The sequence below is a fragment of the Artemia franciscana genome, chromosome 9, assembly GCF_032884065.1.
Source record: "Artemia franciscana chromosome 9, ASM3288406v1, whole genome shotgun sequence".
Taxonomy (NCBI): Eukaryota; Metazoa; Arthropoda; class Branchiopoda; order Anostraca; family Artemiidae; genus Artemia; species Artemia franciscana.
In genome coordinates, this window is record NC_088871.1 from 34,205,501 (window position 1) to 34,222,052 (window position 16,552).

The 16,552-nt window shown below is 35.3% G+C and overlaps 1 protein-coding gene across 2 annotated transcripts in view; it reads left to right on the forward strand.

Moving 5' to 3' along the window:
- Positions 1–16,552, forward strand: part of LOC136031314 (ubiquitin-associated protein 2-like) — a 91,915-nt gene that overhangs the window by 59,293 nt on the left and 16,070 nt on the right. For both annotated transcript variants that reach the window (XM_065710782.1, XM_065710783.1), the window contains exons 11-13: positions 4,783–4,960; positions 9,706–9,881; positions 13,505–13,621. In XM_065710782.1, coding sequence (XP_065566854.1) covers positions 4,783–4,960; positions 9,706–9,881; positions 13,505–13,621 — 471 coding nt within the window. The remainder of the gene's footprint in view (positions 1–4,782; positions 4,961–9,705; positions 9,882–13,504; positions 13,622–16,552) is intronic.

The following is a 16,552-nucleotide window of genomic DNA, read 5'->3' on the forward strand; positions in this document are numbered from 1 at the left end:
ATGTTTATCTCGTAGAAGTTTTAAAGTTCAAGTTGCCGGGCATATTGAGATTCTTTCCTTAAAAGGAGTGGTACTTTTACATATTTAGTATATACATAGATTCAAACCCTCATTTAAAGCGCAAATTTCTCCTCTGTCTACCATGTAATAACTTAATATTTATAATTTGCACAAGATTAATTCAAATTCAAAATAAGAATAAATGAAACATATTTTAGCATTTCTAACTGAAGATTATTTGTCAATTAGCTATCATGTACTACATTTATTTCTGGAGTTCTAAAAAATTTGTCCATGCGAAATTTACACTTGTAACCACAACTACTGCTACTAACAACTCACCGCAGTACCAAGCCGCTGGAGGCCAACACAGCTACGCATGCTCCTCCTCCATCCTAAGTTATTCAACGCCTCCCGCTTTACACCTTTCCAGGAAGCTCCCATTTCCCAGTTCCCTTTAAGACACCCTGCCACCGCAACCGCGGACGACCTGCTTTCCGTTTAGCCCTAGACAGTTAGCTGATAAGGATAATCCCTGGAAATTTGTCATCCTTCATCTGTAGAACGTGCCCTAACCCTCTCAACCTAGCTTATCAAAGCATTGCTGATGCCTATAGGGATTAAATGTCTGCTTCGTTTCGGCCTCTACTTTACTGGCTGAAAATGATCCTCGTTGTTGTTTATCTTCTTATTTCTTCATTTCTTTTTGTCTTTGTCTGTCATACGTTAAAAAAAAAAAAAAAAAAAAAAAAAAAAAAAAAAAAAAAAAAAAATGCCGCATGCAAAAATTTCTTGCGCGTTTCACACCCACAAAATCAGTCGTAACATTTCCCGGTCGGTCGTTGTGATTGGGGACCAAATAATTTTTACTGCCCCTAGAAAAATAAAAAAAAAGTCTTAGCCCTCTACCTATTGAGTCTGTTTTTAGTTTGTAACAGTTTTTTTTCGCAGCGCCACACCGTTTTTGTGTGTGTTTGTGTGTGTGTGTGGGGGGGGGGGTTCAAATCCCGAAAAAAAAATGTGAATTGAATTTCAAATGATGAGTAAGACGTCGGACATTATTAAGAAGATCGTACGTGCTCCATATCGATACTATTAGGAATGGCGGTAGGTGACACAATCTTGAAGGTTCATGCCTTGAGGGCTGTTCTTATGGTCATGGAACTTGGAAAACACACAGGTAAGTACTCAAAGAAGAAAACTGTACCCCTTTTATGTTGCTCTCCTTACAATAGCAAGAGCTTCAAGTTAGAGGCTGAAAATCCTACAAGGATTTTCTAGGTCCAGCGTGTGTTAAGTCAATGGCAGTCATTCCCGTAACTTCCCTTGACGTCTCAATGATTGTCAAAAACTTGAGAGGTACATCTGCGTCCGGATTCGACCGTGTTCACACGAAAGTGTTGAAAGCATTGTTGCCGTCTGTATTACAACCGTTAACACATTTGATAAACCTTTCATTGCGGAAGGGGGTATTTCCATCACTCCTCAAGAAAGCACGAATAGTACCTCTCCATAAAGGTGGTCCTCAAGATGGCCCATCTAACTTTCGACTCATCTCAATTCTCTCGGTATTTTCCAAAGTCTTCGAAAAACCTATGAAGAATCAACTTTACTCTTTTCTCGAAGCGAAGGGATTCCTCAATAAACGACAATTTGGATTCAGACCAGGACATTCAACTGAAGATGCGCTGACGTCACTGAGCTTATTTATTAACAAAGCTCTTGACCTGGGACTTTTGCCAGCGGCTATTTTACTTGATATCAAAAAAGCATTCAACAGTATGGATAATGGAATTCTACTAGGTAAACTTGAACAAATCGGCGTTAGAGGAGAGGCACTGAAATGGTTCCAGTCCTACCTGCAATTGGCGCATGTACATAGGAGAAGATCCGTTGAACGATATCGTGGTAAATTTCGGTGTGCCACAGGGATCGATCCTAGGTCCACTGTTATTTCTGATTCATGTGAATGACCTAAGTCGTGTTCTGAACCCAAATTTCAGGACCTCACGGTGCTGCAAACTCTGCTGCGGTGAAGACACTTCAAAAAATGACAACGACTCTAGTGAGCTGCTGGCATTCGCCAACGATACTACAATGGCCTCCTGTGACTGGCATGACGGCACTCCAGAGAAAACTAGAGATTGTCTTGGAAGAAACTTGCGTCTGGATGGATGCAAATCGATTTGTAATAAATGTCGACAAATTGTGTGTGCTATTCTTTTCAAGGATTGGAACTACTCATCCAGAAATAACTGGAATCACAACTTCTAGAGGAACGATCAGGCGGCCAGAAACGGGTTTTGCGAGGTATCTAGGTGTACTCCTGAACGAAAGCCTCTCCTTTCTAAACCACATCCAGGCTGTGGAGCTGAAACTCTCTCGCAATCTTGGCATCATCAGGAAACTGAAGCACGTATTTCCTTAAAAAACCCTTCGTCTACTTTACAACGGACTTCTGAAATCACCTGCAGTATGTGCCATAATTTGGCAGTCAACCTTCAAATCACACCTGAAGAGACTTGACTCAATCCACAAGCGTGCACTGAAAATTATTGGAAATGTAGACGACTATCTGTCCCTTGGTTCCCTTTACCGTCTGTAGTGCTCAGTTTTTGTCTTTAAATTTTTATCCGGTTTACTTCCATCTCCCTTCCACAATCTGTTAGGGTTGATATCTGAACAACATAATTGAAACACGCGCTCTGCCTTTGACCTTCAAGTGAGACGAACTCCAACAGTACCCTCAGATTTTTCCTGGATGTAGCATGTGCTAAAGTGTGGAACATGCTTCCAAAAGAGCTGAGATGTAGGAGCTCCCTCGGGTCTTTCAAAAATAATTTAAATAAATATTTAGTTAAAGGTCAATAAGTGAAAGATAAAAAGAAGAAAGATAAATTAAATTAGATGAAGTTTAGACTTTTTAGTGTATTCAGGTGAGGTTGTTATACGTCCGGGGAGGGAGGGAGGAACCCTATGGTTAAGATTAAAAAAATTATTTAATGAGGAGGCGTGTGGTTGTGTCGAAGAGTGAAGTGGGAGCCGTACTGCGTGTTAGTAAAGAATCTTTTATGTTTATGGGTCTCAACTTTTGTGTGAGTTTTGTCACAGAGCAGTGTACTTTAAGTTTAGTTACTTCCTCTTTTTTTTTAATTAAACCCTATTGAACCTTGAACCTTGAAAAACTTACTAAAAAATTGTGTTTCTCCCCTCTTGATCGTTAATTATTCTCTGTGAACTGTGTTGATTTTATGCGGTGGCTTGGAACCAACAAATGTATATCCTTGACTTCATTTCGATTACGAAAACTGCCTTGTATTAAAGATAAGCTGAAACGTGGTACGTTAAAATCGTTTTAAATCGCGGAAGATGCAAAATAAAAGCACTGGTTAGAATATGCTCCATTTTTCGTTGTCAAGTCATTCTGTCTACGGCTGGTGTTCGCACTTTACTAGATCCAATTATATTAAGATTATGTATTTCTACACTCTTAATTATCCACTCTTCTAGGTAGTCACTGTAGCGTGATATGCACCTAGTTAGCTTTAAAATCAGGGTTAGCGTAAATTGTACTCATATTCACTGAACTTGAACGACGAAGAAACCTGGCCTCAAAAGAGTTTAATGCAGTTTTTACTCATCTTTGGGCATCTTCGCTTATGGCTGGTAAGATGAAAAGATTCGCGAACCGTTCTTTGACTGATCTCTGAAGAAGCTGGTACTCCTTTTATGTTGCTCTCCTTACAATAGTAAGAGCTTCTAGTTAGAGGCTGAAAATGTTGATTAACCTCTCCTGGTCATTATTACCAGATCTTCAATTCCTCACCCCGTCTTTCTTCAGATTGAGACCATTTATACAGCTACTGGCCACTTTTTCTAACTGCTATCCATATTTTTTGCCACAATAAAAAAAATAATAATAATAATAAATAGTGCGAATGTATAGTATAAGGTTGATTTCAACACTACCAACACATGACAAGATGCACAGTGCATCGGGAACTGGATTAGGTCAACCGGGGCTCAGTAAAAAAAAAAGGCCATCATGTTATATAACTGACACTGTAATGAATTATGACTATCCTACCCATCTGATATACTAAACATTTTACTATCTGACCACCGCTTCTTCGTGGACCTTAAAAATGCTTACCCAATGATGCATTGGGCAAGACGGTATTAAAATTACCTTTAACGAGCTCGTAATTCACAAAACACGACTTAATTCTACTGGAATAGTTAAAGCTGTGATCTAATTTGTAAGAAAATGTTGTTCCTATTCCGCTTAGAATAATATAGTTTGAGAAGAACTACGTTATATTATTTCCAGGGAATTTGATTTCCAAAATTGACCCTTATTTTTTGAACTAATTCTTGTAGTATGTTGGCTTGATGTTTTTTATGATTAGTATAGAAAGAATCTTTTTGATTCATTTTAGGTTTTATGTTTTTGATCATCTTTTTTAATTCTTTTAGATGATGTTGGATTAAATAATAGTTCAGTATCTTAGCCCGTTTTAGATGGCTTCAAAGTAGTAGTATTTTCTGAATGTCTTTATTTTCTCATTTTTTTTTTATGTTTCAATCAATCTTAATTAATTAATTATTTTTTAAGTGCTACTAAATGTAACTATAAACTTGAAAGTATAAATTCTTAATTTTTTTTTCTGCATTCTTAACAATTCTTGTTTTTGGTTCTTTAACAAAAATGAATTCATGGGCCCAAGATTTAGCAGATCAGTTCAACAAACAAAGATCGAATATGTGTTTTTTTCTCTTTAGTCGTACGATTCAACAACAGTGACGAGCTCTTCTACCTCCTCAATGTCTGCAGGAACATTTGGCTTGACGCCAAGTGTCAGTGCTGCTCCAGCAGTACAATCTGTCACGCCCGCCTCAGCTGTCTCACAGAGGGTTGTGCCAAATGCTGGGTCTGGAATGCCTAGTATAGCTAGTTCAGGTAAGAATTGACAATGTGTTGTCTTTGTTTTATTTAGTATATATATATTTAATTGGTAAACTATGGATAAAAGCTGTTTGTTTTTATATATTAATGCCCCATAGATGTAAAACCAATTAATAAAGCAATCTACTTGCTCAGTAGATAGAGTATTAATCTTCTAATAATCTTGGGGGTCGCGGGTTCTAGCCGACCCACCCTTTTTATGAAAAACGTGAAGTAATCGAGAGTATATTATGGCACTTGGTATTAACCAAGTGACATATAGCAATCACAAATTCTGTCGGTCTGTCGGTCCCGGTTTTGCTATTTTAGGCACTTCCAGGTAAGCTAGGACGATGAAATTTGGCAGGCGTATCAGGGACCGGACCAGATTAAATTAGAAATATTTATTATCCCGATTTGACCATCTGGGGGGAGTGGGGGGGCCCGTTAATTCGCAAAAATAGAAAAGTTGAAGTATTTTTAACTTACGAACGGTGTATCATATCTTAATGAAATTTGATGTTTGGAAAGATATCGTGTCTCAGAGCTCTTATTTTAAATCCCGACCAGATCTGGTGACATGGGGGGAGAGTTGGGTGGGGAAAACCTAAAACTTGGAAAACACTTAGAGTGGAGGGATCGGGATGAAACTTGGTGGGAAAAATAAGCACAAGTCCTAGATACATTATTTACATAACCGGAACAGATCTGCTCTCTTTAGGGTAGTGGGGGGGGGGGTTAATTCTAAAAAATTAGAAAAAATGAGGTATTTTTGACTTACGAATGGGTGATTGGATCTAAATGAAATTTGATATTTAGAAGGATATCGTGTCTCAAAGTTCTTATTTTAAATCCCGACTGGATCTGGTGACATTGGGGGGGGGGAGTTTGGGGCGGAGGAACCTTTAATCATGGAAAACGCTTAGATTGGAGGGATCGGGATGAAACTTGGTGGGAAAAATAAGCAGAAGTCTTAGATACGCCATTTACATAATTGGAACGGATCCACTCTATTGGGGGGGGGGGCTAATTCTGAAAAATTAGAAAAAATGACGTATTTTTAACTTACGAAGGAGTGATCGGATCTTCATGAAACTTCATATTTAGAAGGACCTCGTAACTCAGATCTCTTATTGTAAATCTCAACCGGAACCAGCGTGATTTGGGGGGCGGTTGGGGGGAACCGGAAATCTTAGAAAATACTTAAAGCGGTGAGATCGGGATGAAACTGGATGGGAAGAATAAAAACCTGTCTCAGATACGAGACTGACATAACCGAACCGGATCTGCTCTCTTTGGTGGAGTTAGGAGGGGGGGGGGGTAATTTTGAAAATTGTGGTATTTTTAACTTACGAAAGGGTGACCAGATCTTAATGAAATTTGATATTTAGAAGGATTTTGTGCTTTAAAGCTCTAATTTTAAATTCCGACCAGATCCTATGACAATGGGGGGAGTTGGAGGGGGAAACCGGAATTCTTGGAAAACGTGAAAATTGGGGTATTTTTATCTTACGAATAGGTGGTCAGATCTTAATAAAATTTGATATTTAGAAGGAATTCCTGTCTCAGAGCTCTTATTTCAAATCCCGACCAGATCTTTTGACATTGGGGGGAGTTGGAGGGGGAAATCTTGGAAAACACTTGGAGTGGAGGAATCGGGATGAGGCAAGGTGGATAGAATACGCAAATGTCCTTGATACGTGATAGATGGAACCGTACTGGATTCGCTCTCTTTGGGGGAGTTGGGGGGAGGGGTTCAGTGATTTGGCGAGTTTGGTGCTTCTGGACGTGCTAGGATGATGAAAATTGGTAGGCGTGTCAGGGAGCTGCACAAATCGACTTGATGAAGTCGTTTTCCCAGATTCAACCATCTGGGGGGCCAAAGGGAGAGGAAAAATTAGAAAAAATTAGGTATTTATAACATACGAGTGGGTGATTCGTATGTTATTTTATATGAATTTTATATTTATAGAAAAAAAAAATCATGACCCAAAGCTCTTATTTTAAATCCTGATCGGCATTAAGCCTCTTATTTTTCCTTTTAAATCAATCTATTGATTCATAGAATTTTGTTAAAGCTCATACCATATGAGCTCTTGGCTCTTAGCTCTTCTTGCCTCGTCACAAGTGCCATAAGAGCTCTTAGCTCTTGTTCTTTTTTGGATAAAAGCAATTTTTACGGAGTAAGAAATCAATATAAGGCATATAGTCAAAAACTAGTGCTTTGCTGAATACTCCTTTCTTGTGTTTTTAAGAGAGTTAAAATCGTCTCGTGGTAGTTATTGATTTCATGGCATGTAAAACACTATTGAAAGCTTTGTGAATTACATCCGTTTATTTTATGCAGGCCACTTAAGTGTTTTCTTATTCCTATTTCTGTTTTGTTGCGTCAGATTAGTGTTTCAGTAAAGTGTAGAACTTCAAAAATGTAGGGAAACGTCACGAACCAATTTGCTTGAAATGGTTTTTCAAAAACATGTTGCATAAACCGAAAAGTAGTAATTTTTATCGTTTTAAGTTTCACCTTCGATCTTTACTTTCATCCAGAAAAGGTTTTGTTTTTGAAGTTAATAAGTATTGAGTTACCTATCAAAAATTCTGAGTCAACACCCCTAAGAAGGGAAATGATCTCAATGAAAATTACATTCCCAAATTCAGCATAAAAAAAAACCATTACAGACATCTATTTCGAGTTGAATGGTCAGGAATTCTTTTTATTTATGTTTTTTTCACCATGGATGATTTTACCAAACCAGCTGCTCTAACATATCGTAAGAGGGCTTGTTCAACCATAATTTGGGAATTGTACCTTTTTTAAATAGCAAGAGACATCACAACACAGAAATGTGGTGTTTTCTATCATTTTTTGGGCGATAAAACAAAAACCCAAGCATAAAGAGGGCTAAAATGCTACCGAATGAAAGTTCCTAGAGAACCAAAAACTTTCTACGCAGCTCCCCAGTTCCAGAAGCCACAAAGTCCATTTTTTTTCTTTTCGTTTGCCATTTAGTAGGCCAAATAAATATGCCTTGAGGGGGAGTTGGTATTAGAATATTTTTGAAATGCAGAGGTTACGTCTTAAGTTTCAGAGAAAAAAAAATCTCTGGTTGTTATCCAGCTACTAGACCGCGGATAACGATGAAAAAACAAACCACCATAGCAATATTTTATAAAAAAAAGTTTTTCAGAAAATTATTTTAGAGGTGGTACTATCGCACTACATTTATACGAAGCCCGTCGATATGAGCATTAGCTTTCCAATTAGCTCTTAACCATTTCTCTAGGATCTTTCAGTGTGATTCTAGTGCTGGCGGGAATAAAAAAAAGAGACATCACTGCCACTAGCAAACATTATTTCGTTGTTTTTCAAGATAGACATCTAACTTAGGGGTTTTTAGGTACAGTGTTTTCACTGGTGTATTTTTATTCCGATTTGATGTCATACTTGAAGTGTTTTTGGCTCTTTCGAAATTCTGAATATTTGTTTTGTATATTACAAATCTTTATTCTGTCGAGTCTGAGTTATGATTCTTATTTTTGAACAAGCTTCTTAGGGGAAATATTTTTCATTAAATATATCTTCAGAAAATACGTATTTGAACTCTTTAGTTATGATTTTTTGGGAGATACTTCTCTGTGGGTATTCAAAAATGTAAGTGAAAACCCACAAAACGAATCGGAATTAGAAAGTTTAGTGTGAGTTCTTCACTTAATAGCACTAAACGTAAATCAAGTGCTAAACCGGCAAAATTTACTTTTTACGTTTTCCTGTTCAGTTTATGCATATTCGAAATTGTCGACATCGAACTGCACAATATTTAATGAAAATGCTAGATTCTTAAATTTTTTTACTAGTGTTTATTATTATTTGGATTTATTTTATTTAGTTTTTATGTGTAATATTTTTATTTTGGTTTTTACGACTAACTTTAGGCTTTAGCTTTCGGAGAGGCTAAATGGGTTGGGATTATTTTTCTCTTATAGTAAGTCGAGACACAATGATAAAAGTGGTTACTCAACCTGTAAGAACTCTACTGGGAAAAACATGTTGAGCTCACACTGTAATGGTAGGCTATCGAAGTAAGAATGAAATGTAAAGGAAAGTAGAGGATAAATAGTAGTTGTTTTATTGCAAACAACCGTGTTTAAAGATGGGGAGATCCCTTTTTCAGCATGTCCGAACTTTTCATTATTATTTTCACTGTCTATCATTTAATAAATACTTTCATTACATTTTTTATTAAGTAAAATCATTTCATTTTCTTTGTGTTTCTTACTATTTATAAAATATTATGAAAATGTTTCTGATATGCTTTCTTATTTTAATGTATATTTAATGTTGAACTGAAGTTCCACGTTACTGATTATCCTTCTTAAATAGTATTGCTAAACAAACCAAAAACGGAAAAATGTGAAAATCAAGAATTGCTTGCATTTGGGCTGTATAGTTCAGTGATCTTAAATTGTATGGTGCGTTTTTATGACTGTAGGTACATGACTGGAACATTGTACGTGCATTTCTTGTAGATAAGTTTAATGCCAAGTGATCTTAAACACACTTTAAATTTACGCTCACTTCCCCGGCAAGTCATCGCTGAAGTGACTAGTCTCGATCAATCACAAATTTTTCAGTTCCAACTTTTGTTTACCAAGGTAAAGCATACCAACAGCTATTTTTTGCTTTTTCTTACGTTTAATAGTGGTAGTGGTTTCGTTTGACGCAGACAGTATTTAAAATTAGGATTTTATCTTGTTTGCAGTTGGGAAAGGTGTTGGCATGCCACCTGGTGTTCCGGCACAAATGTTGGGTCAATATGTAATGAGTCAGGCTCCACCAGGTTTGCCATTTGCTTATGCTGGTTTGGCTCAGCAGCCCATTTATTCAATGGAAGATGTACAGAATTTACAGTATCTTCAAAGATATCAGCAACCCCTGGTAAGCTTTTACTAGTTCTTTTGTTTTACTATACAATAAGACATTTTAATATGGTGTATGGTTACAATGTTTCAAAGATACTGAATTTTGTAAGGTTGCAAAATTCTGGAAAAACTATTTTACGTAAAAATTTTACGCAATTCTGAAAATAATTACCTAAAGTTGACTTCTGGATATTTTATTTCCAATTTTTCTATTCATTTTTGTCTGCCGGAGTAAAACTGGGTAAACTTTTACAATGTAAATGTACTAGCTAACGTGATGGAACACTTTCATCTCTTTTTTCCTCAATATGCTGCTTCTCTTCTTTACTTTTTATTGCACATCTAATAAAAGTGCCCTATATTCATGTGCAACATCTTCGTCTTTATCTTTTGGCTTTAGTATTAGTTTCCTACTTTGTAGATTGAATTTGGAAGCAATTCTTTTCAAGATTGTGTATTGTGAACAACTTTGATCAGGAAATATCAGTAGAGTATTGAAACATTTTATGAGCCATCATTGATTATAGCTGTTTCTTGTGCAAATATTTTTTTGTGTCTGATTTGTTTGATATTAATCGGATATTAACGAATTTGCTGTGTTTTCCAGGTTGATTGTGTAGATTGTGTTGGCTAAACCAGTGGTCGGCAAACTTTTTAGCCAAAAAGACAAACATGAACATTACTACAATTTAAATCAAAATCGGGAGCCAAATCTGCTTGTTTTCCAAACTTTTATTACACTAAACAAGCAGTATACAAAATGAAACTAAATTTCGGTCTTAATAGATACTTATTAATGTGAACAATGTGCTTGCATCTCCTTGGAAAGTTGGAGTTGTAATCAGGTCTGTATGTTGGTGTTTTAAATTTTAGGCAAGATCCCAAGTTCTCATCAATGAGACGACTTCTCAGTTGGCTCTTGATAATGTTCATGCTTGAAAAAGATTGTTCGCATGTATATATGTAGAACCAAAAAGGGAAAGAACAACAAACGCGAGCTTTTTAGCTGATTGGAAGAGTATTGAATACTCAATCTACGTTACATGGGCTACGTGAGGTGTTGTGGCAACCTTTGTTCGTCTTCGCCGAGTAAAGTGTTGCGAGAGCAAAACTTTGGTTTTGTTTCCTCGCTTCGATTAAACGCTGAAATAGTTAATCTGTAAGGATCTTAAAATAAATACTAGGTCCACCAACTCGCAAAAGTTGCAAACCCGCGAAAGTTTGATCAGCTCATCAAGAGGTATCGACTGCCGTCGAAAAAAAATATATCTGTCTTAGTTCAAAAGTTGACTTTTTTGCCGTAGGCCAAGATTCTAACGTCATCAATTAGGAAGGAGCAATGGATAAACTAATTTCTTTAGCAATAGAGAACTTTTGAAGTTTAAGAGGCACATCTGATACCATTTCTCTGCTGCAATCCCAAGTGAGAAAACCGAATGATAAACTCAGCTAAAATCACGAAGAGAAAGGGGCAGAAATAGTAGATTTTTGGCCCCAGGCAAGAATTCTATGAAGCTTTCCAAAATGTAAATTGTGTTGCGAATTAAGACTACGCTTTTTCTTCTCCAATGTTTCCAATTCGAATATTTTCAAGTATATTCGAATTTAGAGTATCCTTTTTAAATCCAGCAATTGTATTTCAAAGCTACCAATGTCAATTTCAAAGGGAGAAAATTTCAACTCGGTTATCTAAGCATTAAGAGGATTTTTGACAAATGCTAAATTTGTTCTGGTGTTTTAAATTCCTGAAACCTGCTCAGAAATGCCTCCATCACTTTTAAATTATTGTTTTTAAAATAGTGTTCATCAATAGAGGAATTATTTTCTCGGAGATGCTTCGATAGGTTTTGAAAGCGATACAATGTTTTCCTTTTAAAATTCTGATCAAAAATAGATAATTTGTTTTCAAATGTTATTACTTCTTCTAGCATCGAAAAAATTAAATTTCTTTTTTCTTGTATTCTACGATTAAGCTGATTTAGATGAGACGTAACGTCTGTCATGAAATAAAAGTTATGGATCCACTGATCGTCTGTTAGTTTTGGAAAGTGAATACCCTTCTCAAAGAGAAATGCTTTAATTTCCGGAGAAAGAGACGCTAAATGTTTTAAAACGCTCTTTCTGGATAGTCAACCACCTTGTTATGAAGCAGAAGATCAGCTTGTTCACTCCATTTCAAATAAAAATTGTTTGAATTTGCCATTATTAATGAGTTTTTGCTTAAATTGAGTTGATAACGGTAATCGCTAATTCTATAACTTTACAAATTTCTTCTGGAAATGTTTGCGCACAAAGTGCTTCTTGATAAATTGTAAATGATATCACAATGATAAACAAGTCTCCATGCGTCTGACCTTTGAGTGGCGATAATCCTAAAAATTAGTAGATAAAAAAATCTACAAAAATTGAAACTTGCGCTGTATCATTTATGTAAAAAGATTCGTCAACAGCTATTCCTAAAGCCGAAACCAATTTCATATCTTTGATATGCTGGGTGGTTATATTAAAACATATTTTAATTGTTCTATATTAAATGGTTTTGGAAGGCAAAGACGACTCTTAATTTCTTTTCAGAATATCTGCTTTATTCTTAAGATCCTTAAATATCTCTTAGGATGCATTTATAAAGCAATTTTTAATGCATTCACCGTCTGTGTACGGTCTCCCTCTCTTAGTAATCTCTTGACTAACAACAATACTTCCCATGTTAATATTGCTGGAAGATTGCATCTAGTTATTAAACATAGAAGTTAACGACTCTTGACTTTACTGAAGTTCCTGAACTGCTTTGTTCCTTGCATCACCGGTAGAGAAAACTTTTAAAATTTGGAAAAATAGAAGTTATCGAAAAATCGAATACAAATTTTACACCAGAACCACAAACATACATAGCAGGTGTAATAAAGTCGTAGAAAAAATACCTGTAAGATGTGCTGCTAGATTGAAAAATAAATGCGTGTCGTACCATTGTATTACACCACTGTATGCCAGAAAAATACGAGCTATTTCAGCCGGTAGCTTGTACATGGTTTGTGTTTACGTTTATGAAAACTGATAGAATTAAACTCAATGTTCATCACGTATTATTAAACCAATATAATTTTTTAGTCTGTCTTTTAACTTCAACCAAAAATTGTACATGGTCTCGATTTATAGAAGCATTTTAATTCATCAAAAAAGGTGTATTTTTTTTTCTTACGATTTGTTTTTTAACAAAATAGTATTGTGCCTTCCGTGGATATTTGTACCAGAGCCACACTTAAGGAGCTAAAAAGCCACGTACGACTCTGGAGCCGGACTTGCCGATCACTGGGCTAAACTGTCATTGATAATATCTATTTCTTATGCAACATTTCTTTTTTCCACTTAGTTTTGTTTGACCGTAATGGAATATTTACGGTTTTTTTTTTTTTAAGATTGATGTTGTAGATTAAATTGGCTATCAAATCTTTCTAATGTTACTCAAGGGGAACAATATCTAATGCGATCTATGTATAGCAGTACGCTAGTATAGACATATATATTCTATAATTGATTCTCATGTAATACTTATTCTTTTACTGGGTTTAGCTTCATGCTTATCTCGCTAGTCAAAGAATAAGCTTTGAATATTACACCAATTATTCCTTGGTTTTACAGAGTAACACAACGGCTATGGGAGGTCGAGATACAGGTCTTGCCGGATATGACCCAAGCAAATTCCAAAGAAATGAAAATAATTCTCCTGTTCCTACTGCGACCACACTAACTGGACAGGTGAGTGTTACATGAAGCTAACTTTTTCTATCACTTACTTTTGCTCTTTTCTTCTCATTACCTTTGGCCTCCTTTACTTCTTTTTTCTTGTTGTAACCATCGTAGATATTAATTGAGATCAGAAAGAATAGGAAGTGATGGTAATCCTGATCAGTTGGAGGTTTCATAAAAAAAAAGAACAGCAAATGACTTCCTCAAAGTAAATTGTTATTTATATTATTTAAGAAGCAACATTGAGAGAAAAGGAAGGATTTATTAATATAAATAAACAAAACAAAACAACCGAATGGCCTGAAGCAGAGCTTGCTTGGGCTTACAACCCTAATACAAATACAAATAAAACAATACGAAAAAGGAGAGGAAAAGGAAAAAAAGCAAAGCAAAGAAGGAAAAGAAAAGAAAAAGAAAAAAAAAACATTAAATTATCCTGCATTTCGATCGATTTGGGATTACTTTTCAGAAAAGACAAAACAAAAAGAAACTAAAACCACTTGACCAGTATTGCCTACAACCAAACCAACATCTTGGCTCCACTTGAGGTCCACTCAACTATCAAAACTCATAAATATTTAGGCAAAATGGCTTTAATTCCCGCCGGAATCCACGAAAATCATCCATATTTCTCAAAGTCGTAGGAAAAGAATTCCATGCATGGGGTCCTAGATACTGAATAGAAAATTGAGATCTACGGGTAATAGCAAGCGGACGACGAATTGTATCAGACTATCTCGTAAAATGCGTATGAATATCACTTCTTATTTCAAATATACTTTTAAAACACATTGGTAAACAATTTTGATTAAAGGCAAGATTTTGCAATCTATCTACCTCTTTTGTACCGAGTCTTTAAAACAGACACCGCATAACACTCGAAGCGTTTTATTCTGCAAAACTCGAATATGATGGAAATGAGAAGAAAACGTACTACCCCAAACAGAACAAAAATATAGCAGATAAGGATGAATTAAGGAATAATACAGTGTTCTTAGAATATCTCATGGGAAAATATACTCCAGCTATCTTAAAATTCCAGCATTCCAAGTGATTTTATGAATAATATAATATATATATTCTCTAAAATAAAAACCTTCATCAATTAAAACTCCAAGATATTTTTTTTTACTATTTGTTCTTAAAATACTCATATCAGCAAAAATTAGTCTCTATCAAAGGGTAGTAATTTGAGTTCCTACCATACAATAAAAAACAAGATTTGCTATAATTCAAATTTAACTTATTAAGCGTCATCCACTTTTGAACAAACTCCAAACAAGAACTAATACGACTCAACAGCTGAATTCCTGTTTGTGCAGCCACAGTTAAATGAGTGTCATCCGCAAAGCTGAGGATAATTATTTTCCCCCGTCACATCCAAATTAAAGATCAAGTGAAATCGTACTAAAAGCTCTGCATAAATCATTTGTAAAAACTAGTAATAACAGGGGACCAAGAACAGATCCTATAGGTACTCCAAATTTAACATTACTGACTGAAGCAACGATATCCCCTAATTGTATATGTTAAGTTCTTTCTTTTAAAAACGAGGACAGTAATTCAGGAAATGGTCCTTTAAAACCACAATTTTCTAATTTGGCAATGAATATAAAATGGTCAACGCAGTAAAAAGATTTTACAATATCAAGCAAAACAGAAGCAACTTTCATACCATTATCCAACATATAACTCTCAAAAGTTGTCAAAAATGAAACACCAGGATCAGTAGATAAACCACTCCAAAAACCAAATTGATTTGGATCAAAAAATGACTTACTCTCCAAAAACTCAACCATTCTTTTAACTATTAATTTCTCAAATCTGGATACTACTGGTAATAAAAAAAATGGGCCTATAATTTCCTAGGACATTTTTATCCCTGCCTTTTTATAGAAGAATAACTTTTGTAATTTTAAAACAACTTGGAAACACTCCAGTCCTAAAACATTCATCAAATAAGTACACTAAATGACCGGAAATAACAGGCTAAATATATTTTAAAGTTTTAACTGTTACAAAATCAGAGCCTGAAGCTCGAATTTTTGTATTTTTCAATGTTTCAGAAAGCTCAGAAGCATTGATTGGCTTCAAACATGGTGAAACATCACTTGCGTTCAATAGATATATTTTTAAACTAAGCTTTTGCTCAGACTTTCACTATACTTTGAATTTAATCCTTCCACAGATTAGTAAAATGACGGCACATTCTATCAGCGATCGTATTATCATTATGTATACCATCCGGAAATATAACATTGTAATTAGGTTTTGCCATGTTTTTCTGGATTTTCCGTGGATTTGCACTACCTATTTTACTTATTTATTATGGTTATATGGGTTTTAAACAGTGCATAAGAAATAAACATGGATAAGACTGTTTACTTGACACTGTTATTAAACAGTTACTAAACACCCATGTTTTTTTCACAAGATTTAAATTAGTTACGATAGTAATCAGCTTTGACTTTACGAGGTAGTGTATTTAACTGGTTACTTTAAATCTTATAGTCTGTTTCATCACTTACACTATTACTAGCCGCACATATTTTGAACAAATGCCTTCTCTAATAATAGCCTTTAAAAGAGCCCAAGGTATCCATGGTTTCTTTAGAGTTTCTCTACAGCGAGTTACACTTTTAAGAATACTACAATCAAACAATAAACTACTTACAATTGAATACCAGTTTTGAAACTTAGTATTAATATCTAGTTCTTCACTGTTTAGAAATTCAGGACTACATTTCTCTAACATTACTTTATATGTCTATTTTATGAATTTGTGTTAGGCCTAGGGCCACTACAAAAAAAAAATTTGAACGCCTGTTAATATCCCAAAATGGTCAGATACTTCAGATATCTGGTTAAAAAGGCCTTTGGTAACTTCCTTCAAAAAACGGAAGTAAATATAACCAACAATAATATGACTGAAATAACCAT